The following is a 25166-nucleotide window of genomic DNA, read 5'->3' on the forward strand; positions in this document are numbered from 1 at the left end:
AAAGGCAGAAACTCAACCGACTGAGCCACCCAGGTGCCCCTATATGTATCTTGTTATCCTAGAAATTAGTATGGAGATCTACTCTATATATTTTTGTCCATCTCTGAGATTATTCCATAATAAATAATGAGAATTTGGCAAGTCTTTCTTTTAATATTTTTTCTACCCTTCAGAAAGATGATTTGTTAACACAGATAACATTATTTATTTTAGCTTGTTTTTTTTTTAACTTTATTTTATTTTTTCAGTGTTCCAAGATTTCATTGTTTATGCATCACACCCAGTGCTCCATGCAATACCTGCCCTCCTTAATACCCACCACCAGGCTCACCCAACCCTTACCCACCTCCCCTCCAAAACCCTCAGTTTGTTTCTCAGAGTCCACAGTCTCTCATGTTTTGTCTCCCCCTCCGATTTCCCCCAACTCCCTTTTCCTCTCCTTCTCCCAATATCCTCCATGTTATTCCTTATGCTCCACAAGTAAGTGAAACCATATGATAATTGACTCTCTCTGCTTGACTTATTTGACTCAGCATAATCTCCAGTCCCATCCATGTTGCTACAAAAGTTGGGTATTCTTTCTTTCTTTCTTTTTATTTTATTATTTTATTTTTTTTAATTTTTTAAAATTTTTTAGGTATTCATCCTTTCTGATGGAGGCATAATACTCCATTGTGTATATGGACCATATCTTCTTTATCTATTTGTCTGTTGAAGGGCATCTTGGCTCTTTCTACAGTTTGACAATTGTGGCCATTGCTGCTATGAACATTGGGGTACAGATGGCCCTTCTTTTTACTACATCTGTATCTTTGGGGTAAATACCCAGTAGTGCAATTGCAGGGTCATGGGGTAGCACTATTTTAATTTCTTTTTTCTTTTTAATTTCTTAAGAATCTCCACACTGTTTTCCAAAGTGGCTGCACCAACTTGCATTCCCACCAACAGTGTAAGAGGGGTCCCCTTTTCTCCACATCCTCTCCAGCACTTATTGTTTCCTGTCTTGTTAATTTTGGCCATTCTAACTGGTATAAGGTGGTATCTCGTTGTAGTTTTGTTTTAATCTCCCTGATGGCTAATGATGATGAACATTTTTTTCATGTGTCTGTTAGCCATTTGTGTGTTTTCTTTGGAGAAGTGTCTGTTCATGTCTTATGCCCATTTTTTGATGTGATTATCTGTTTTTTGAGTTCTGAGTTTGAGGAGTTCTTTATAGATCTCGGATATCAGCCATTTGTCTGTAGTGTCAATTGCGAATAACTTCTCCCATTCTGTAGGTTGCCTCTTTGTTTTGTTGACTGTTTCCTTTGTATTTAGCCTATTTGAAACAGGAATTATTTAAAGAGAAACATCCTACTACTACTACATCCTACTACTTTCCGGACTTTGCAGCACAAAAACGTAAAGGCCAGGAGCTATTTTTTGTTTTAGACTGCCGGGTAGCATGAGTCTGAGATGGGTTTTGTCCATCTCAGGTGGGAAGAGCAAGACCTCTGAAACAAGATGATTCTCCAACTACTCAAGCCATTCTCTTCAGTGATACTTCCTTGTTTGCATCTTTGTTGGACAAAACTCTGTAGTTGGAAATTAGGAAGTTAAGTTATAGTTAGGAAGCAACCTAAATCTATGCCTTTTAATCAGTAGTAAGCAATGAAATGAACTAAATAATCCTTGGATGGCCTTTGCCCACATAAATATTTAAACGATTTCCCATTATTTTTACCTTATTTCCAAGTTCTGGATAAATTTCCTAATAGTCTCCTTTCTTTTGACCATATATAATTTCCAAATGTATACTTTTCTCAAAAGAAAGGGTCATCTCACATGGGTTTGCCCTAATATTTAGGTTCAGTGGGAGTGTTAATGAAGCATATAAGTACCTTGAGTTTTTTCTGATAATCTAGAGCCCTGCAGTATCGTGCATCTCCTAAGGCTGCAAAATTGATTTCTGTCCAGATGTTTTCATAAGGATCTTGGATTAGATTTTTAAAAAACATAAAAACTATTATTTTCTTTTCTTTCCTAAGGCCAATACATTCTCCAACAGATTTTACCTGTGGTACTTATAAATTTGGGTGATTTTCTTTATTCCTGAAGGTTTCCATTTCATCCATGGTTTTTGGCTATTAGGAAATGACCTTGCGGAGACCTTCTAAGTTAGGTACTAGGGCAGTTTCCTGGCAGTTTGATATAGGAATTGGTTCCATATATATTTCTTAGTGTGGGCTTGTCATAACTGAATGAAAATAATTTTTAATTAAGACATTCTAGGTATGGCTTTGTTGCACAATTGATTAGTTATTAATTGGGAAAAAGTATAATTTTTTTTTTTACTTTTTTAAAAAAATCTTTTTTCTTTTAGATTTATTTTACTTAGAGAGCACGTGCACACACATGCATATATGTGTGTTGGGGGAGGGGCAAAGGGAGAGGAAGTGAGCCTGGTGGGTGGCTCGAAATCATGACCCAATGAATTGACTGTGCTACCCAGGTGCCCCAAGGAGTATAGATTTTTTTTTTTTTTTAGGAGTATAGATTTTTATTGAACTGATGAAAATTACAATATTGTCCTGAAAAGTAAAACTCAGTAAAACGGTTTCTGAATTCTGAGTGGGTCAGTGAGAATCAGATAATTAATATGTGATAATTCAATTTATGAAAGCATAATCTGCTGAGTTGAAGGCTAGAGATGGTTCTTAAGAAAAAAAATGGACTTCATGTGTTCATTAAATATAAAATAGGACATTAAGACTAATACCAGTTGGGGCACCTTGGCTTAGGTCACTGGGACTGAGTCCTACAACAGGTTCCCTGCTCAATAGGGAGTCTGTTTCTCCTTCTGCCCCTCTGTCCCCCCCCCCTTTCTCTCTCTCTCTCAAGTAAATAAATAAAATTTTTTAAAAAAGAGTAATACCAATCATATTCCAAACAAGTACCCACAATTTAATTTCATTTAATTTAGTTGATTCAGTTCTAGTAATTCTTATCTGTCCGGGTGTTGGGGCACTTTGCTTTCATCATGTATATCAGCTTGTGGACTATAAAAAAGTCTAGAAATCTTGACTCAGTCGATTGTCCGCTTAAACAATGTCATCTCTGAAGCCTGTACTTAAGAGTCTATTTTTTGAAGTATCAGTAGTTCAGTGTTCTTAGTATGGTCCTGTCCAGGAGCCTCTGGTCAGTAGAAGCAAAAGCCTGTTTGATAATGAGGCAAAGTCTGTGGTTAATTTCTTATAGTAATAATAAAACAAAAATTTTCTGTGGGACATTTGATAAAGGTGAATATTTTGCTTAAGGGTAAATATAGATAGCAAAACCATTGGCATATGTCTAGAACCTTCCCATAAAGTGTGCATTTCCTGCAATATTTATATTAATAGTAATTTCCTACATAAACTTAACCTAAGAGAGACTGAACTTTTTTGTTGATTAGCCAAGTCTTACCATGCTAGTCTTAACAGTTTTGAGCTAATTAATATATTAATAGTGTATTTTCTATTAATACTCTATATACCTGAAAAATAATATTTGGTTACCTGTTTAATCAAAGTAACAAAATATTTTAAAATAAATGTAGATGGAGAGGATTCTGGGAAGGTGGTAGAATAGGAAGCAGGAGGACTCTCTCTCCTACCAACACAATTACAGAATTGTGGTAGAATCTATCCAATGAAACTATTTTGTATCTCTGGAGTCTATTGTAAGCATATAATTGCTAAGTGAAAGCCTGATTAATAAATTGCGGTTATTTTCAGTCAATTTCAACTTTTAGCTAGGTAACAGTGGCTGCTACCCATTCCCTACCTCCCAGCACCCAGGCAATCAGCCCTGCAGGCTTTCCAGAAAGAATTTGAATGTACCTTGTGGAAACCAGGGTGGGCAAAAAGGTCCATGTCCTCCAAATGTCAGGGATCTGTGTTCTGAATATTGTCATTTTTGATCTTGGAGGTACAAACAAGGAGGTGGGCAGCCATTGTTGTTGTACCTCCCCCCATTGTTGCAAGACCCACCCCTCTTGCTGATGTGATTTCCAGGGGATTTAAAGAGCCACTGCCTTCTTTCTTCCCCTTCTTTTCTCTTTTTCCCTTTTGTGGAGAAAGACATTAAAAACTAAGGTATTTGAAAGCAGCCACATACACAAGCGAAATTAGAAAGTCACCATGTATACCTGGAGAAAGATGAAGGCTTGGAAAAGTCCTGAAAATTTAAGTTTGTGCCTCAAGCTGAACCTTGGCGCAGAGACACCATACAATAATTAGCAAAAATAAGACAAGAAGCCCTGGGGATCAAGAAGAATCTGATTTCTAGCATCACCACATTATTAGATTCAGGTGTCTGCTTTTCAACAAAAATCACAAGGCATATGAAGAAACAGGAAAGTATGGCTCATTGAAAGGGAAAAAAATCAGCAGAAACTGTCTGAAAAAGACCTGATGGTAGATCTACTAGACAAAGACTTTAAAGCAACTTTCAGCTGCTCAAAGAACTAAAGTACTAAATGGAGAAAATCAAGAAAACAATGTATAAACACATTGAAAATATCAATAAAGATTTAAAAAAACCAAAAAAAATTCTGGAGCTGAAAAATATAATAACTGAAATGAAAAATTTATTAGAGTGATTTAGAAACAGATTTGAATGGGAAGGAGAAAGAGTAAACTTGAATCTTGGACAATGGAAATTACTGGGTCTGAGGAACAGACAAAAAAAAAAAAAAAGATTGAAGAAACATGAACAGAGCATAAGGGACCTATGGGACATCATCAAGCTGACCAACTTATGCTTTGTAGGAGTCCCAGAAAAAACATAGAGAAAGGGACAGAGCAAATATTTGAAGAACTAATAGCTGAAAACTCCCTGAATTTGATGAAAGACATGAATGTAAACATCCAAGAAGCTCAGCAAACTCCCAAATAGGATGAACTGAATGAGATCTGCACCAGACAGATTAGATTCAAACTGTTGAAGGTCAAAGACAAAGAATCTTGAAAGCAGCATAATAAAATGAGTCATCACATGTAAGAGGAGCCTCACCAAAATTTTCAGGAGATTTCTCACTAGAACCTTTGGAGGCCAGAAAGCACTGGGCTGATATTTTCAAGTGCTAAAAGAAAAAACTGTGAATCAAGAATCCTGTATTTGGCAATATCACTTTTCAAAAATGAGGGGCATTCTCAGGTAAACAAAAGCTGAGGTTATTTGTGACTACTAGACCTGCACTGAAGAAAATGCTAATAGGGAGTCTTGCAGATGGAAGTAAAAGAACAATAGACAGGGACTTGAGGTCATATGTAGAAATGAAGATCTCAGTAAAGGTAAATATATGGGTAATTACAAAAGCTGATAATGTAATAATGATTTCTAATGCCCATTTTTGTTTTCTACAGATTTAAAGACAAACACATTTTAAAAATACAATTACTAGTCTAAAACCTGGTATTACTGTAATTGGTTTATAATTCCACATTTTGGTAGGTTTTTTTTTATAAAATTTAAGAAAGTAATGTACTTTTAAACATCACCAGTTTATGTTTTTGGACACATGAACAAAGATATAATTGTATGAAGTTGTAATTCTCTTACATTGGCAACTGAAAGGTGTAGGACAGAGAGATGTTAAGGAGTAGAGATTTTGTATGTTACTGAAGTTAAGCTCGTACAAATCCAGATTATAGAGTATTGTGAATTTAGGATGTTAAATATAATCCCTAATGGTGACTACAAAGAAAATAGATATAGAATATGTATGTAGGGAATGAGAGATGAATTTAAATGTTTCACTATAGAAACCTAAGCACAAAAGAAAACAGTAATGTAGTAAATGAGGGACAGAATAGTTATGAGGCACATAAAAGAGCAATAACAAAATGACAGAAGTACCTCCTTATCAGTCAGCCTTAAAAAGGAAAGAAATTCAGAAATACACTATAACGTAGATCAACCTGATGCTAAGTCAAATAACCCAGATACAAAAAAATGAGTACCATATGATTTCACTTTATGAGGCACTTCGAGTACCCAAAATCGTAGAGCCAGAAGGTAGAATAGTGTTTTCTGGGGACTAGGGGAAGAAAGGAATGGGTTATTATTTATTATTAAGGTTATTATTTAATGGTTATAGAGTTTCAGCTTTGCAAGATGAAAAGAGTTCTTGGAGTTGGATGGGTGTTGATGGTTGTACCATGGTATGAATGTACCTAATACCACTGAAGTATATACTCGAAAATGGTTAAGATGATGGATTTTGTATTATGTGTGTTTTACTACAATTTAAAAAATTTGGGGTGCCTAGGTGGCTCAGTCATCAAGCATCTGCCTTTGACTCAGGTCATGATCCCAGGGTCCTGGGATTGAGCCTCACATCAGGCTCCCTGTTCAGCAGGGAGTCTGCTTCTCCCTCTTCCATTTCCCCTGCTTGTGTTCCCTCTCTCACTGTGTCTCTCTCAGTCAAATAAATAAATAAAATCTTTTAAAAATTTTTAAAAATTGAAAACAAGGGGCGCCTGGGTGGCTCAGTGGGTTAAAGCCTCTGCCTTTGGCTCAGGTCATGATCTCAGGGTCCTGGGATTGAGCCCCGCATCGGGCTCTCTGCTCAGCAGGGAGCCTGCTTCCTCCTCTCTCTCTGCCTGCTTCTCTGCCTACTTGTGATCTGTCTGTCAAATGAATAAAATCTTTTAAAAAAAAAATTGAAAACAAGATACATAAAGGCAGTGCAATTATAAGGATCCTTAGCTTTCTCAGAGATGAGGAACCTTTGTTCAAAAAAAAAAATCAAATGTTAAAGTCAGCACAAATCAGAGAAGATTATTCTGGTGGGCTTGGAATATCTGCTTTCTGGGCACATTATGCAGAAAGGTAAAGAGTAAGTTCTTATTCTAAAATCAATTTACTGTTCTAATAGCCACGTTTTACTTTTCTGTTAATATATTTAGCACTGTAAGTTTTTCAAACTTTTTTTAGTGAATAATTTGTCAGAACTTAGCATACTTTAGTAAAATTCTAAATATCTCATTGCACAAAGAAACTTGAGTTTTGAATTAGAGAAGGTGGTATGTAGTATTGTTTTAGTGATCTAACACAATCTATAGTAGTAAAAATAATGCTATATACATAAAATTGTAATTCAGACAAGTTTATGGTCATTATATAGTGTTTGATTGGCTGGCTTACATTTTGTAACAAGAATTTAAAAGCCTTTTGAGCAAAAAGTGCCATTATCCCAGCAGTATTTTACAAATGTTAATATGAATTAATACGTACAAGGAAGTAAAAAGGGGAGCTTAGAAGCACATTATAATTTGAGGGCCTTTCCTCTTATCCAACCTCAACTGTAAGTAATCAAACCCTAAAAAGAGTCTTGACTGGATAGACAGAGGTAATGGAAATGTTGCCTTTATACTTATTTGTGTCCTTCTCAGCTTTGTGTATACCTCCCCATCAAAATTTAGCTGTGGAATCATATCATCTCTTTGTCCAGTTTTATTTTATCACCTCTAGGCTGAATTGGCTGTCTTTCTTTGTGCTTCTTTATTACTACTTTGGGTTTACGTCCCTCCCTCAGTAGTCTTTGATAGGGGCCAACAAACAAGGGCCAACCTCATACCACTGTCTGTATTTGTAAGCAAAGTTTTATTAAAACCACGGTTACGTTTTTTGCATATAGTGATCTATAGCTGCTTTTATCCTACAGTGGCAAAGTTGAGTTGAAACAGAGACAATATGGCCTGCAAAGCCTGAAAGATTTACTTTCTGGCCCTTTACAGAATAAATTTGGTCTGTGAGCTCTTTCATTACCTTTTTGCCAGTTCCTACAGCTATTGGCATATCATTGGTGCTGAATACATTTTTGTCAAATTATAAAGGAAAATAGTTATGGGAAATATGGTAGTGAAAAACCCTATCTGTAAAAGAGACATGCATGGTTTCTAAAATGTGTTTTAGTTGTACAGGTAGACCATATAAAAATAAGACTCCACTGAGCTTATTTCTTTTATCTTTTGGTACTTTTTCCTAAGCCTCATTGAACTAATTGCCCTCTTAATGTATGTATCACTGTTATAAAACTTGAGCATTTTATTATAGATATATTTATTTATAAATATATTTCAACCACCATGTGAACTCAAAGTCAGACCAGTATTTCAGTTCTCTGCTTATAGTGCCTGATGTGAATACAGAAAGAAACTTAAAAATTGCGTAGCCCTCAGTAAATATGTATTTGCACTAGGTGATTAGTTTGTTTTTAAAGAAAATTAATTAAAAGTTATTTTTTTAAAATGGATTATTCTTTTTAAAAAATACTGCAAAGAGTAAAAATTAGTTTGTTACTTTCATTTTATCTAATGAAAATCCTCTTCTCTGAGTTGTAAACACTGTTAACTGGTAGCTATTCTTTTGTGCTTCCTTTATTTCTTCTTTCATTCTTAGAAACACCATACTTCATATACAATTATATGGAGCTTAGGTATGTAAAATACACAAGTATTTCTTTTAAAAATGCTAGGAGTATGCTATGCATACCATTCTAGAACTTTCTTTTTTTCACTTAACAGTATACATGGAAGTACTTAATTATTTTCTGTGGCTGCATGGTATTTCTGGTACAGTGATGTCACAGTGTATTTAACTAGGCCTCTTCATATGTTTATACATGTTTTGCTCTGATGAACATTCCTGGGATGAATTATCCTTTAACACATCCTTTTTGTATTTGTGATGCTGTATCTGTAAGACAAATTTGAAATTCCAGTTGCTCTTTCAAATGGTATATGAATTTAAAATTTTTACATACTTTGCTAAATGACTGTGATTAACTTTCTCACAAACAAGGTATGCAAAGACTTACTTCCTCACATTCTGACCAATCTTGTGTATTATTTTATTTTTCTCAAGTTACTATTTTAGTTATTGTTTTAGTTATTTTAATTATTTTCTTAAATAATTAATTATACTTGATTATGTATTTTGCCATGCAAATGTTTTAAATTTTATACATTCAACATTGTCAGTCTTTTTTCTTGTGATTTAGAGGTTTTGTGTCCTGTTTTGAAAGTCCTTCAAAGATTATAGGAAATTAACCTGTGTTTTCTTTGATTGTTTTATAGTCTAATTTTTTCCTGTTTAAAAATGCCATTTACTTAGAATTCTTTTGGTCTTAGGAATGGGGTAGAAATTAAATTCTTTTACTTTCAAGTAGCCAGTTTCAGAGTGTGTTTATATATATGGTGAGTGTGGAAAGAGATGAATAATCAGTGATGACTTCCAAATTTTGAGCCTGATTTTTTTTCCTTTTCCTTTTATGACTTTTATTTATGTAGAAAAAAGATGTATTTAAAAATAAAGTGACTCACCATCACAGTATCATAAAATATAAAGTATTTCTATTTTTCAGTCTTCTCTGGAAATTTCTGTTTTCTGATTTCTAAGAGGTGCTCAGTAGCAGTCTCTTATGTTTGAAAGTTAGTCATACCCTACACATAATGTGTCAGTTGGCTTAATTATCTCCTTAATGTTAAAAACATTAATTATGGTGAAATTTAAAAATTATAGCCTAAATTTGTTTTTTAAGGACTTAGTTCCGCTCAACCTCAAATATTCTATGAGTGCTTTCATTGTTAAGGAAAGACTACTATGGAATATAAATTTTAGAAGAAATGACAAATTTGATTTCCCCCCCTAGATTTTGGACTGGTTTGTACAGATATGTTTGGCCTTGAAACATGTACATGATCGAAAAATTCTTCATCGAGACATAAAGTCCCAGGTATGTTTATTCTGTCACTATTAACTTCTACATGGATATGAACATTGAGCCAGCATTGTTTGTGGCTAAAATTTTTGAACCCAAATCATTCTGCATCAGATTATCTGTTATCTCTTCCCCCTTCATTATAATTCTAGAAATCCTCTTTATATGCATTATGTGTTAGATCTCCTGCCTTTTTCCTATATCCTCCTCTTTGTGGATTTATTCTCATAATGATGGAAAAAAAAACACAGAAAATAGATATGTGGAAGGTCTATATCTGGACATATTGTATGTCTGAAGATGACCTTATTCACCTCTCTAGCTTTAATGATAATTTGAATATAAACTTCTAGGTTGGAAATTTGGTTTCCTACAGAATTTTGAAGATATCATTCATTTGTTTTTTTGGCTTCTAGTGTTGCTATTTAGGAATTTAAAGCCAATGATTTCTTTCTTTCTTTCTTTTTTTTTTTTTTAAAGATTTTATTTATTTGAGAGAAAGCTAGCAGGGCAGGGGAGTGGGGGAGATGGCAGAGGGAGAGGGAGAAGCAGACTCCCTGCTGAGCAGGGAGCCTGATGTGGGTCTTGATCGCAGGCCCCTGAGATCATGACCTGAGCCAAAGGCAAGCGCTTAACTGACTGAGCAACCCAAGTTGGAGCTTCTTAATCTAACCCTTCCAAGTACCTTATTTGTTCTTTCACGTTTTATCTCTCTCTGAGTTGCATCCTAGGTGAATTTTTCAACTTACTTTCCAGTTAACTAAATGCTTTTTAAATTTTGTGTAAACTGATACTTATCTACTTATTTAAAAAAAAAAAAATAATGACTGTTTTTTCTCTCCAGGATTTTTAAATGGTTTTTCATATACATCTGTTCTTAACTCTAATGGCTTTTTTTTTTTTTTTAAGATTTTATTTATTTGAGAGAGAATGGGAGGGAGAGGGAGAGAGAATCTGAAGCAGACTGCACACTTAGCACAGAGCTGACTCCGGGCTCCATCTCATGACTGAGAGATCATGACCTGAGCCAAAACCAAGAGTCAGACGCTAAACAGTATCTGACTGAACAACTGAGCCATCCAAGTGCCCCACTGTGATTGGTTTTTGTTTCATAATGTCTTGTTCTTCTTAAGTGGACTTCCTTTATCTCTTTGCAATTTTCTTTTTTTTTTTTTTTTTAATTTTTTTATTTTTTTCAGCATAACAGTATTCATTATTTTTGCACCACACCCAGTGCTCCATGCAATCCGTGCCCTCTACAATACCCACCACCTGGTGCCCCCAACCTCCCACCCCCATGCAATTTTCTTTTTAAAAAAATGTTTTTTAAGATTTTATTTTTAAGTAATCTCTACACCCAATGTGGGGCTCTACAGCCACTATGAGACCAAGAATCCCATGGTCTATTGACGGAGCTAGCCAGGTGCCTCTCTATCTGCAATTTCCTAAACATTTACTTTAAAGTTCTGGTTGGATTGTTTCACAAAATCAATTCTGTCTAGAGTGAATTCTTGTTCTGATTATTTTATTTTATTTTATTTTTTTATTTTATTTTTTTTTTTAAAGATTTTATTTATTTATTTGACAGAGAGAGATCACAAGCAGGCAGAGAGGCAGGCAGAGAGAGAGGAGGAAGCAGGCTCCCTGCCGAGCAGGGAGCCCGATGCGGGGCTCGATCCCAGGACCCTGAGATCATGACCTGAGCCGAAGGCAGCGGCTTAACCCACTGAGCCACCCAGGCGCCCCTGTTCTGATTATTTTATTAGCTTTTTTTTTTTTGCATTAGGTTTCTTCACGCATATTGGACTTTTATTTTTTGGCCACTCTGTGAGAAATGTTTTGTCCCCACGGCTCACTCATCTTTGCATAGAGGTTTCTTTCGTGGATGCCCCATTAGGGCTTACTTACTCCTAGACCCTGTAGCACAGAGGGGATTTGTTTCCTGGTGTCAAGGCTATGTATCTGTCTTACCTTCTTACTCCTGCAGCTTCTTATATAGCCTGATAGCCTCAGGGTGAGTAGTAAGAAGAGGAGAAACTGTGATGGGAGCTTTATACCCCATCCTTCCAGTCCCCCACCTCTCTGCTACCTAATTCCATTTCATTCCACTTTACTCTATCCCTCTCATCCCCATTTTGTGTCATCTTGGACTGTGAACATGTGTCAATTTAAGTCTCCTGAATGATACGGAGTTTAATTAATGTTCCACAAACTCTTGCCTTTACTGTTTGGTAGAACACTGGAGTTACATATTTATGCATGCAAATTAACTGGCTAGTTTTTTATTGCAAATTTTATTGGAAAAATTTTCCAATTTTGGAAAATTTTAAGGTTAATTTGTTACGTTTAGGGTAATTAGAATTTTTAGGCAGCTTTTTTTTTTTTTTGTAATGGAGTGGAAGGTCTGAGTTTATTTTTTTAAAGATATGTTGAGATATATGTCAGATATGATGACATTCACCCACTGAAAATTTACAGTTCATTGATTTTTCATATATTCACAGAGTTGTGAAACCGTCACCACTCTCTAATTCTACAACATTTTTTTTTAATCATTCCAGAAAGAAATCCTGTACTGTTAGCAATCACTCTCCATTCCCTCTCTACCTAGACTCTGGAAACAACTAATCTAGTTTCTTTCTTAATGGATTTGCCTATTCTGGACATTTTATGTAAATGGAATCATATAATATGTGACTTTGTGTATTTTAAATAGTGTGTCTTTTGTTGCTAATGAATTATAAGAGTTCTTTTTTTCTGGATACAAATTCCTAGTCAGATACATAATTTGCAAGTATTTTTTCCAGTTCTGTGGGTTGTCTATTCACTTAAAAAAAAATTAATCATTTTTAAATTTTTATTTTAATTCAGTTAATTTAACATGTAATGTGTTACTAGTTTCAGAGGTTGAGGTCAGTGATTCATCAGTCTTATTTAATACCAGTGCTCATTATATCACATGCACTCCTTAATGTCCATTACCTAGTTATCGCATGTCTGTTCACTTTTGATGGTCTTCTTTGAACAGAAGTTTTTATTTTTGAGAAGTCCACTTTATATTTTCTTTTTTTGCTTGTACTTTTGGTGTCACATTTAAGAAACCATTGCCCAGCCCAATGACATGAAAATATATTCATATGTATTTCTCTAGGAGTTTTGTAGTTTTAGTTCTTATATTTAAGAATCCATTTTGAATTAGTTTTTGTCTGTTATTAGATAGGGAACTATATTCTTTTATATGTGGATATCCAGTTATTCTTGCATTTTTTTAAACTAGATTCATTTTTTTAAAGATTTTTATTTATTTATTTGACAGAGAGAGAGAGAGAGAGAGAGAGGGAACTTAAGTAGGGGGAGTGGGTGAGGGACAAGCAGGCTCCCTGCTCAGCAGGGAGCCTGATGTGGGGCTCAATCTCAGGACCCTGGGACCATGATTTGAGCTGAAGGCAAAAGCTTAATGACTAAGCCACCCAGGCACCCCTAACTAGATTCATTTATATGAAAAGAGTTGTCAGCTCAGAACTGGATGTAACAGTATTTCTGATTTTTTTTTTTTTACATCTTTTTCACAGAATATATTTTTAACCAAAGATGGGACAATACAACTCGGAGATTTTGGAATTGCTCGAGTACTTAATAGGTAACATTGATTTTAAACTTTGTTTTGACTAAATGTCCATAGTGATATATATGTGATAATTTTTAATATCCTTTAGTATCTTAAGTTTTTCTAATAATTCTCTTTTTGTTCTAGTACTGTGGAGCTGGCTCGAACTTGTATAGGGACCCCCTACTACTTGTCACCTGAAATCTGTGAAAACAAACCTTACAACAATAAGAGGTATTTAAAATGATGTTCGTCACATATATTCCCTTTAAATCTTTCTGTTACGTTTTATTTACTAACCTTCAGAATAGTATTCTAAAATCATTAATACACATATAAATATATATGTAGTTATAGATAGATATATATGTATATATATACATCTATTCTTTTTTCTTTTTTTTAACATCTATTCTTTTTTACTATACAGTGAGGGGGATTGCAAAGAAGCTATTTCATGTCTTGTTAAAGGACATGTAGAAAGTGTCACTTTATTTTTTATTTAATTTATTTATTTAAGTAACCTCTGTACCCCATGTTGGACTTGAATTCATGACCCCAAGATCAAGATCAAGAGTTGCATCATCTTCTGACTGAGCCAGCCAGGCACTCCAAAATAATAACTTTATTATTATAAGTTGTAATTGGAAATAGAAATAATTTTTTGGTCTTTGTAATAGTCATTTCCTAATAGGTTATAATAGTTATTGAACACTTACTAAATGCTAGGCCTTGTTTCGAATGCTTTCTATGTATTCACTCCTTTAATCTTCACAATAACCTTGTGAATTGTAGTTATTCATTAATCTTCCTTTGCCGTGCAAGGAAGCCAAATACAGAGAGAGAGGTAAAGCAACTTGAAAGCTTCAGGCATCTGGCTCCCAAGCCCAAATCCCTAACCATTAGTTGGCTAACTGATTGTGTTATATGTGTGTGAGATGAAGAATTCTGCCACTGAACTCCATTTACCCTTTATTTTCTCTCTTTCTAATTGAAATATCCTAACCAAGAAACATTGGTCTTAAATTTGAAAGCACCCACAGAACCTAAAAGGAAGAAAGTGATAGCTCCTTTTTTTGAGAGTGGGAAGGAAGCTGTATTTAAAACCTGAGCAGTCGAGGGAGAGAAAGAACATCATCCTAGCAATGTGCTTTTTTTTTTTTTTTTTAAGATTTATTTATTTATTTGAGATACAGAGTGAGAGAGTATGAGCAAGGGGAACAGCAAAGGAAGAGGGACAGAGAGAATCCCAAACAGACTCCCTGCCGAGCATGGAGTCCCAACTCCATCTCAGGACTCCATCCCAGGATGCAGAGATCATGACCTAAGCTGAAACCAATAGTTGACGCACCTGCTGAGCCACCCAAGCACCCCCCCAGCAATGTATTTTTTAAATGATTTTAAATTACAATGATCAGTCTAGTTCATGGAATGTATTTTTAGTGGATATTCTTAAGGATAGTAGGATTTTCTTTAAACCAAATTAATTTTTCATTTTAATGCTATTGCTGTGTCTTATGGATAAGTCAACTGTGAAAAAAATCAGTATTTAAATTAGGAATGGGGGTGCCTGGGTGGGTCAGTGGGTTAAGCCTCTGCCTTCCGCTCAGGTCATGATATCAGGGTCCTGGGATCAAGCCCCATATTGTGCTCTTTGCTCAGCAGAGAGCCTGCTTTTCCCTTTCTCTCTGCCTGCTGCTCTGCCTACTTGTGATTGCTTTCTCCTGTCAAATAAATACATAAAATTCTTTAAAAAAATAAATAAGGAATGGATTTAATTATCCTTTGGAGAATTTCATGTAAAATTAATTTTGTGGGGAAAATGGTTTAAAAATGTCATGGATAAGCATCATCAGTATACTTCAAAAATTCATATTTTTTCTAAATATGTTTTGAAGTATTTTATTAATAGGATCATTAGTTTAATGAGTTTGTTTATACATAGGTCATATATTAACATGTACAAGTACTACATTACTAACAAATAATAATAAGTTTAATTACATTTAAATTTTTTTATAAGTTGAATCTTGAAATTAAGTAGATTTTTGGAGTTAAAGGTTTATATTTGTAGCTTTTCATGAGTTTGGTTCAAGATAACCTTGGATTTCAATATTGGATTTTATTCTTTTCTGTTAAGTTTAACTTTGAGGAGCAGTGGTTTTTGTTGACTACTAAGGACCACTGTAGCTCTGAACTCTAAGTCTTTTATTTTTTCTTTTTAAAAATGGAAATAGAATTTTTTAAATTATAAAAATACTTTTAAGATAAAAGAAAGGAAGAAACTACAAAGAACGTAGTATATGTCCTTAAAATAATATTAAATAATTAATATATTTATCTTATATAATATTTTAGTAGGCTGTCATAGATTTATTTCAGATTTAATTTTTGTAAATTAATATGTTCTTTTTCATCATTAAAACAGTATTTTGCTTTTAAAATAATTTTTAAAATCATGGTATTTTGTAAGTAATTTAATTAAAATAAATTTTAAAAACTTAATAAAATAAAAAATTTCAGGGGTGCCTGGGTGGCTCAGTGGGTTAAGTTTCTGCCTTCAGCTCAGGTCATGATCTCAGGGTCCTGGGATTGATCCCCGCATTGGGCTTTCCGCTTAGTGGGGAGCCTGCTTCCCCCTCTCTCTCTGTCTGCCACTCTGCCTACTTGTGATCTCTGTCTGTCAATAAATAAAAATCTTTGGTGTGCCTGGGTGGCTCAGTGGGTTAAAGCCTTTGCCTTTGGCTCAGGTGATGATCCCAGGGTCTTGGGATTGGGCTCTGCATCGCTTCCCTTCCTCTCTCTCTGCCTGCCTCTCTGCCTACTTGTGACCTCTGTCTGTCAAATAAATAAATAAAATCTTTTAAAAAATAACTAACTAACAAAATAAAAATCTTTAAAAAAAAATTCCGCATTCATGGAATTTACTGACTTTGTTCTTTTAAATATTACATTTCTTTAATAAAACTTTAATTGCTTGGGCAATGTCCACAATAGCCAAACTATGGAAAGAGCCCAGATGTCCATTGACCTATGAATAGATAAAGAAGATGTGATATATATACACAGTGGAATACTACTCAGCCATCAAAAAATTGAAATCTTGCCATTTGCAACAATGTGGATGGAACTAGAGGGTATTATGCTATGCAAAATAAGTCAGAGAATGATAATTATCATATGATCTTATTGATATGTAGAATTTGAGAAACAAAACAGAGGATCATAGGGGAAGAGAGGAAAGAATATAACAAGATGAAATCAGAGAGGTAGACAAACCGTAAGAGACTCTAAATCGTAGGAAACAAACTGAGGGTTGCTGGGGGGAGTAAAGTAGAGGGATGGGGTAATTGGGTGATAGAGGATATGTGATATAATGAGCAGTGGGTGTTATATACAACTAATGAATCACTGAACTCTATCTCTGAAACCAATACTAGGTTACATGTTAATTAATGGAATTTAAATTTTAAAATGTTAAAAAATAAAGTGAGGGAATTAATAAAGTAATTGCTTAGGCAACTGATGTTTTTCTAATCTGGGATATCTACTCTTATTTAAAATGTTATGGTTGAAATTTTGAGTTTTAAAGGATATGTTTTATGGAACAGATATTTTTGGAGAGCATTTTCATGGTGCTTTTATTTCCTTTAAATGAAAAAATATTAAATTCTGATACTTAAAGAAAATTTCTCATTTTTCCCTTTTCTAGTGACATTTGGGCTCTGGGGTGTGTCCTGTATGAGATGTGTACACTTAAACATGCGGTAAGTAGAGGTTTCTGAAATATTTAAAAAATTATATTCTAAAGTACCTGTAAATATATATGTATAAATAAATAAATATGGGGCGCCTGGGTGGCTCAGTGGGTTAAGCCGCTGCCTTCGGCTCAGGTCATGATCTCAGGGTCCTGGGATCGAGCCCCGCATCGGGCTCTCTGCTCAGCAGGGAGCCTGCTTCCTCCTCTCTCTCTGCCTGCCTCTCTGCCTGCTTGTGATCTCTCTCTGTCAAATAAATAAAATCTTTAAAATAAATAAATAAATAAATAAATAAATAAATAAATATATCTGTGTGGTGTGTGTGTGTGTGTGTATTTTTAATCATATGCCACCTTTCAGGTCACTCTCTTTTACTAGAAGTTCTCTGTTAGTTTTTAAATTTCTCATCTTTTCTCAAGTATGAATTTAAATAGATTTTCCCTTAATATATATGCATATATTATATACATATGTTATATATTTGTTATTACAATACATATGCCATACTTTTTTCCAGGAAATTCTTTTTTTTTTTTTTTTTTTTAAAGATTTAGTTATTTATTTTGGAATGAGAGAGAGTGAAAGAGAATCTCCAGCAGATTCCCTGCTGATTGGGGAGCTGGACTAGGGTGTGATCCCACAACCCTGAGATCATGACCAAGAGTCAGATGCTTAACCAACTGAGACATTCACACACCCCTCCACCAGGAAATTATTTCTAATGACAAAAATAAACTTTCTGGGGAGCCTGGGTGGCTCAGTGGGTTAAAGCCTCTGCCTTTGGCTCAGATCATGATCCCCAGGGTCCTGGGATCCGGCCCATCATCGAACTTTCTGCTAGGAGGGGAGCCTGCTTCCCCCTATCTGTGCTTGCCTCTCTGCCTACTTGTGATCTGTCTGTCAAATAAATAAATAAAAATCTTAAAAAAAAAAAAACTTGCTATCTTTTTAGTGTTCTATTTATATGTGAATATGGTATTTTAGCTTAATGATTTTTGTTTCATCTTAGCAATTTCTTTTAAAACACCTGAAGTATTTGAATTGAATTGTATTTGAGTTTGGAATTAAAATTAAAGAACATTTTTTGACCTGCTCATCAAAGGATTTTATCAATTCAGATGCCCTTTAATTAAAATTTATTTTGGTGGCACCTGGGTGGCTTAGTTGGTTAAGTGTCTAACTCTTTATTTCAGCTCAGGTAATGATCTCAGGGTTGTGACTGGGGTGAGAGTGAGCTAGGCATTGGGCTCCATGTTCAGCAGGGAGTCTGCTTCGCCTCTCTTCTGCCCCTTCCCCTGCTTGTGCACACACACACACACACACACACACACACACACACACACTCATTCTCATTCTCTGTCTCTCTCTTTCTCAAATAAATAAATCTTTAAAAAATTGTTTTTTAATTTTTGAGACTTTGTTGAGATGGGCATAATATGTCCCAAAGGGGGAGTTTTTTTCTTAAATAGGTTGAATTTTAATCACTTTCCATTGCAAAATTTTGCTTTTTAAAAATGCTTCCCTGGGGGGCTTGGGTGGCCCAGTCAGTTAAGCATCCCTGACTCCTAATTTCTGCTCAGGTCATGATCTCAGGGTAGTGAGATAGAGCCCAGTGTTGGGCTTCTTTCTGGGCATGGAGCCTGGTTGAGATTCTCTCTTTTGCTTTCCCTCTGCTCCTCCCTCTATTCCTCCCCTCCACCCTAAATGGGCATGCTCGCTCTCAGAAAAAAAAATGTTTCCTCCATTAAGCAATAATGTATTTTCATTACCGAAAACTTAAGAAAATAAATAAAAATGTAAAGAACTGAATGAATATCAAAAGCAATTCTTCCAGCTGGTAATGAGTACTTGTAATACTTTGTTTCCTTCCAGGCTTTCTTCTAGATTAATTTGTAAAAGAAGTTTTTTTTTTTCTTTCTGCAGTTTAATTATATTGTATAAACAGTTTTAGAGCCTGTTTTTATTGCTTCATATTATTTGGGGGATATTTTTTCTTTGTTATGTTTTTCATGGTTGCATACTCTTTTTTTTTTTTATTTTTTTTTTAAAGATTTTACTTATTGATTTGACAGAGAGAGATCACAAGCAGACAGAGAGGCAGGCAGAGAGAGAGAGAGGGAAGCAGGCTTCCTGCCGAGCAGAGAGCCCGATGCGGGACTCGATCCCAGGACCCTGAGATCATGACCTGAGCCGAAGGCAGCGGCTTAACCCACTGAGCCACCCAGGCGCCCCGCATACTCTTAATTTTAAGACTGTATTGCCTATTTTTTTTTATAAAGATTTTTATTTATTTATTTGACAGATCACAAGTAGGCAGAGAGGTAGGCAGAGAGAGAGGGAGAAGCAGGCTCCCTGCTGAGCAGAGAGCCCGATGTGGGGCTCGATCCCAGGGATCATGACCTGAGCCGAAGGCAGAGGCTTAACCCACTGAGCCACCCAGGTGCCCCAAGACTGTATTGCCTTATAAAAGCATAGACTGCCAAAGTGATATGGAATGGTAGTTTATCGGATCTATATTTGAAGGAATTGGTCAGTTTCTCGACACACAGCCATTTTAGGTATAAATCAGTGTATTTTCTTTAATTTTTTCATCTATATTCTGTCACCATTGCTTCTGTATTTTGGAATTACATACTCTTAAGTAGACACATGAAATTAAGTAATTTACTAACCTTTATGAAAAGTTTGTCAGTTGAGGGACTGAAAATTCACTGTAGTGAAGGAATAATCTACCTTGGATTTAGAATTCCTTCTTAGGTACATAGCTATTTCTAGACTACTGGGCCTTGTGCTCAAATTTTAGTATACTGAATATCATATTTTAAATGTATGAGAGAACTCAAGATTTAGCAGAACTCTTTTATACTTGGTATAATCACCAATACCTAATTTATAGCATGTTTTGTTTTGTTGATGTGTATGTTAAGAACACAGTAACAGTGCACAACTGTTCTGTTCTATTTTAGCAGAGATGTCAAAAGCTTAATTTTATTTACTTTCAAAATTAAATCTTTAGATTTTAAATTGCCCCACTGCTGTTGGTTTTTTTTTTTTTTTAAGATTTTATTTATTTATTTGACAGAGAGAGATCACAAGTAGATGGAGAGGCAGGCAGAGAGAGAGAGAGAGAGAGGGAAGCAGGCTCCCTGCTGAGCAGAGAGCCCGATGCGGGGCTCTATCCCAGGACCCTGAGATCATGACCTGAGCTGAAGGCAGCGGCTTAACCCACTGAGCCACCCAGGCGCCCTGCTGATGGTTTTTTAACTTCAGTTAGAGTTTATATTGTGTTTACTCCTTAAATATATACTATTCTGATATGGCTTATATTCCCCTTTGGAATATTTGCCATGTTTCTTACTATATGGCTTTTGGAGCATCACACACTTAACAATAATAATAATCAGTGTTTAAAGGAAAGTAATTAGTATTATTTTTAAAGATTTATTTATTTGAGAGAGAGAAAGGGCATATGCACAGGAGTTGGGCAAGGGGCAGAGGGAGAGAATCTCAAGCAGAATCCCTGAGTAGGATGCAGGACTCGATCTCACGGCCCATGAGATCATGACCTGAGCTGAAATCAAGAGTCGGACCCTTTACTGACTGAATTACCTAGGCGCCCCAGTACTTTCATTTATTATGTTTTTTCCCAGTACTGTTTTGTAGTTAATTTCTCGTTCCACTTACTGCAACAGGGCCATAGGTAGGCAGGTCTTGAATGAAGACTACAGGTTTGTTTTTGTCTTTATTATTGTTTTTATAAAATCTTTAATACTTTTATTCCATCTTTTAGTATTTTGAGTAAGCAAAAATTAATATTAAACTTTTTATGAGGACGAATATTCTCTTAAATGTGTTTATAAATAACCAAGTGAACTTTGTTCTAAAGAACATATGCTAAAAAAAAGAACAGATGGTGATTAGAATATTTGTAAGAGGATTATATTTCTGTTCTATAGGAAAATAACTTTCTCAGTGTTTATTCCTATTTTCAATTTATGTATGTTTCATATATGTTAATTTATTTTCTGGATTTTAGTTTGAAGCTGGCAATATGAAAAACCTGGTACTGAAGATAATATCTGGATCTTTTCCACCCGTATCTTTACATTATTCTTATGATCTCCGCAATTTACTCTCTCAGCTATTTAAAAGAAATCCTAGGGATAGACCATCAGTCAACTCCATATTGGAGAAAGGTTTTATAGCCAAACGCATTGAAAAGTTTCTCTCACCTCAGGTATGTTTTTTTACTTTAAAGTAGTAAGGTTTTGGTGCTTAATTAGGACATGACCTATGTTTTGAGGAGAGCACATCACAGTTCTGGGAGAATGAAATGCCTTTTTCAGATGACATTGGACTCACCTTTCTTTCTGCTCTCATATTCTTCCTCTTTGGATTTGTTTTCTAGTTGTGAATCTGTAGGAGGGAAAACATTCTTCCTGTGTTTCCTCTTAACTTAATACTGAACTTCTCACCCTTCCAATCACCAAATGTGTGGTAGTTTTCCCACATCAAGCACTTCTGCAACACAGCTGGGTGTCCAGTTTAGTTCAGTTCTGGGACTTCCTGGTGATACAGATCATCAGATCCCACAGCCAGCTGAAGGGATACGAAGGGCAAGGGTGCTGAGTCTGGAGCTTCTGTTGCAGTGAAATTAGAATGTGTCACCCTGCTGGCATGTTTACCAACACAGAAGCTGTACAGATCCTTTCCTTCAACTTTTTATGGAGGCTTTATTATGTAGCCATGATTGATTAAATCATTGGCCTTTAGTGTTTAAATCAACCTCAGTCCCTTTCCTCTTGGGGAGGGGAGTGAGACTAAAAGTTTCATCCTCTAATCACATGGTAGATTTTCCTGGCAATCAGCTTCCATCCTTAGGGGCTTTCCAGGTGTCACCTCATTAACCTAAATTCAGGTGTGGTTGAAAGTGGCTTGTGAGGAATAACAAAAGACACCTTTATTCTCTTTAAGGGTTTTAGGAGCTGTATGCCAGGAACTAGACACAAGATATGTATTTCTTAATATAAATTACAATATCACAGAATCATTCCTTTGTCTTGGGTTTCTGTTGTTTTGTTTTCCAGTTTTTCTTTTTTTGTGGTAAAATGTGCACAACTAAATTGCATCCTCCTAACCATTTTTGAGTGTCCAATTCAGTGGTATTAAGTAGATTTTCAATGCTGTGCAGTTAATACCACCATTCATCTTCACAACTCCTCATCTTATAAAACAAACTCAATTCCATTAATCAGTAACTCCCCATTCCTTTCTATCACAGCTTCTGGCAGTCACCTCTCTACTTTGTCTTCTTAGGTTTCTAACTGTAAAATTATTATTAAAAATTTTTTTTAATCCAGTATAGTTAACATATACAGGGTTATATTAGTTGTACATGTACAATATAGTGATTCAGTGATTCTGCACAGTAGTGCTCATCAAGATAAGTGAACTCTTAATCCCCTTCACCCATTTCACCCATCCTCCACCCACCTCCCCTCTGGTAACCATCTCTAATTGTAAAATTATTAAATGTTTCTTTGCCTCAATGACCTATAAACAATGAGATTATAAATATATCTACATCATGAACTGGTTGTGAGAATTAAAAAAAAGTGATAATGTACATAGTGTTCTTAATGTCGAGCATGTAATAAGTGCTCAATATATTCAATACAAAATATTATCAATGTGTCATTTTATTATACAAATATAAACATATTAGTATCTTAATTTATGTGATTATAATTATATTCTATTTGATAATTATTGAAAACTTGTTTTGTGGGCATTTGTATTATAACAGATTGTTGACTCATGATTTTTCCTCTATTACTCACATGTAGATGCATAATAAATATTTGTGGAGTTGAGCTGAATTTTACTTTGACAGGATTTATTAAAAATTTATATCAAATCAGTTTGTAAGGTATTGATATAAATATGATCCCCTGAAACTGGAATTATTTTATATTACATGTTCTGTGTGGCCTTTCTTAATTAAACTCTTCTGTAAATCATGTATCTAGCAAAATCAGTTTTTTTACTTTTATATGCTCATGGGATAAGAGGGAAGTGTCATATATTCTCTGGGTTAACAGAACATCTGTGAACAAATAATTTTCAGAAAACAGAAGTGTGGATTTAATTATTACTACCAGGAGAACACATTAGTCACCGAAAAGCCAATTAAAATGTATAGATTGAAGGTTACTTTTATAGGATATAGCAAGAATCTCTGAAATGTAGGTGTCTTATAAAACTCCTTTGTTATAAGTAACAATTTCAAGAACATTTATGAGGCAATATACTCTTGTTTTTTTGGCATCTATTGGCAAAGAAAGAATAACTTCATTGAATCTTGCTGAGGTTCCCCCAGTCCCAAAACCAGTGGTTTGGACATAACAGTCTCAAGGCTGAAGCACTGGAGTTCAGCTAGCTAGCAATGAAGGAAAATGTGCAAGCCTGATTTATCAAAATTTATAATATGGAAAGAAAAAAGGACAGATTATGATTATTAAGTGGAATATTTGATAGTATGTGTTTAGTATATGAATAGCTCCTTGTTAATATTTAGACATCACTTAGATATCATTTTTGTGAAAATCTCTTGTTTGATTCCTAAATTTATTTTCTGCTATATATCACTTACTCAGTATTCTTGTGAGAAAGTTTGTAATACATTTTTTAAGGCTTTAACTTTGACACAGTTTGTAAGCTTAACTGTATATGAACTACTATAATATTCTGTAGAGTTTTTAAAAAATTACTTCTCTAACTGCTGTCACCCAAGGTTTAATACGGCTTAATTCTCAATCTTGCACATGCAGGAGGAAGCTTGACAAATCATGGTTAAGCTCTGATTCCTTAGCAATATAGGTGTTGTCCAATAGTACTTTCAGTAGTGCGTCAGTAATGATGTGTTTTATACCTGCATTGTCCAGCATTGTAGCCACTAGCCACATGTGGTTGTTGAATTGTGCCTAATATGACCAAGTGGCTGAATTTTAAATTATATTTATTTAAAATTTTAATTCAAATAGCTACTTATGGGTGACAACTATATTGGACAACATGGCATAGAGATTGCAAAATCTTGGATTCTTCATGCCCCACCTCTTAGTTCATATTTGTATTCACACCAAAAAGACTCACCTTCAAGCAGTGAAAGAAAGTATCCAGTCTGGGGCAGTTGGGAGTGCATAAACCACCCATTGTCTTCCATGCAAAAGAAAGGGAAAAAAAGCAAATGTTCAGAAGAGAAAATACATTTACACAGTTGCTCTGAACTATCTGTGAACCAGGTCTTCACTTAATTTATCTTTTGGTGCATTGGTTTTTAAGCTTTACCATACTTTAAAAAAATCACTTGGAGGACATTGCTGGGTCCCATCACTACCATTTCTATTTTAGTGTTTCTGAGGTGGGAGCCTGAGAATTTCCACATATAATATGTCCCTGGTGATGCTGATTCTGCCAGTATGAGACTTGAAAACTGCTATTAGGGGATCCTTAATGAGACAGAAGACCATCTCAGTCATGGTTTTTTGACTATTGGAGCATCTCTTCCACTGCTACTGTGTAAATATTCTCTTCAGCAGGCCTCATTTCTCTAAAAAAAAAAGAACATTCACTTGTTTTCCCATTCTCCAGCCAGTAAGAAAAAAGCAGGCTTAAATTGAGTTACATCTTTGTTGGCGTCATATTTTGTACTTAAAGAGGGGGAAAAGAAAATTTAGTAAATAGGGAAAAAAATGACTTGTGGGAAATACTAATGATTTTTGCTCTTCAAAATTTGTTCATGAATGCTGGAGAATAGGTCCTGGAGTGTTTTATTAATAGTAAAAAGAGACACTTATTGGATTATCTAAATTATCTAAATTTTTATTATCTAAATTATCTAAATATTCAAATATTTATCCTGTAGTATGTTTATAATTGCATATTGTTTAAAGTGAAAACTATTTGGAGAGGCTGAGAAGATTCAGAGTAAAGTTGAAATAAATCTGAGTGATTATTATTGAGGTAAGTGAGGGATTTGGCTGTATAAAAA

The 25166-nt window shown here is 34.9% G+C and overlaps 1 protein-coding gene across 5 annotated transcripts in view; it reads left to right on the forward strand.

The window, feature by feature from the left end:
- NEK1 (NIMA related kinase 1) overlaps positions 1-25166 on the forward strand; it is a 213697-nt gene that overhangs the window by 20867 nt on the left and 167664 nt on the right. For all 5 annotated transcript variants that reach the window (XM_047717704.1, XM_047717706.1, XM_047717707.1 and 2 more), the window contains exons 6-10: positions 9680-9763; positions 13321-13388; positions 13503-13589; positions 17068-17122; positions 21150-21350. In XM_047717704.1, the coding sequence (XP_047573660.1) occupies positions 9680-9763; positions 13321-13388; positions 13503-13589; positions 17068-17122; positions 21150-21350 (495 nt within the window). The remainder of the gene's footprint in view (positions 1-9679; positions 9764-13320; positions 13389-13502; positions 13590-17067; positions 17123-21149; positions 21351-25166) is intronic.

The sequence above is a fragment of the Lutra lutra genome, chromosome 2 (assembly GCF_902655055.1).
Source record: "Lutra lutra chromosome 2, mLutLut1.2, whole genome shotgun sequence".
In the NCBI taxonomy this organism is placed as follows: Eukaryota; Metazoa; Chordata; class Mammalia; order Carnivora; family Mustelidae; genus Lutra; species Lutra lutra.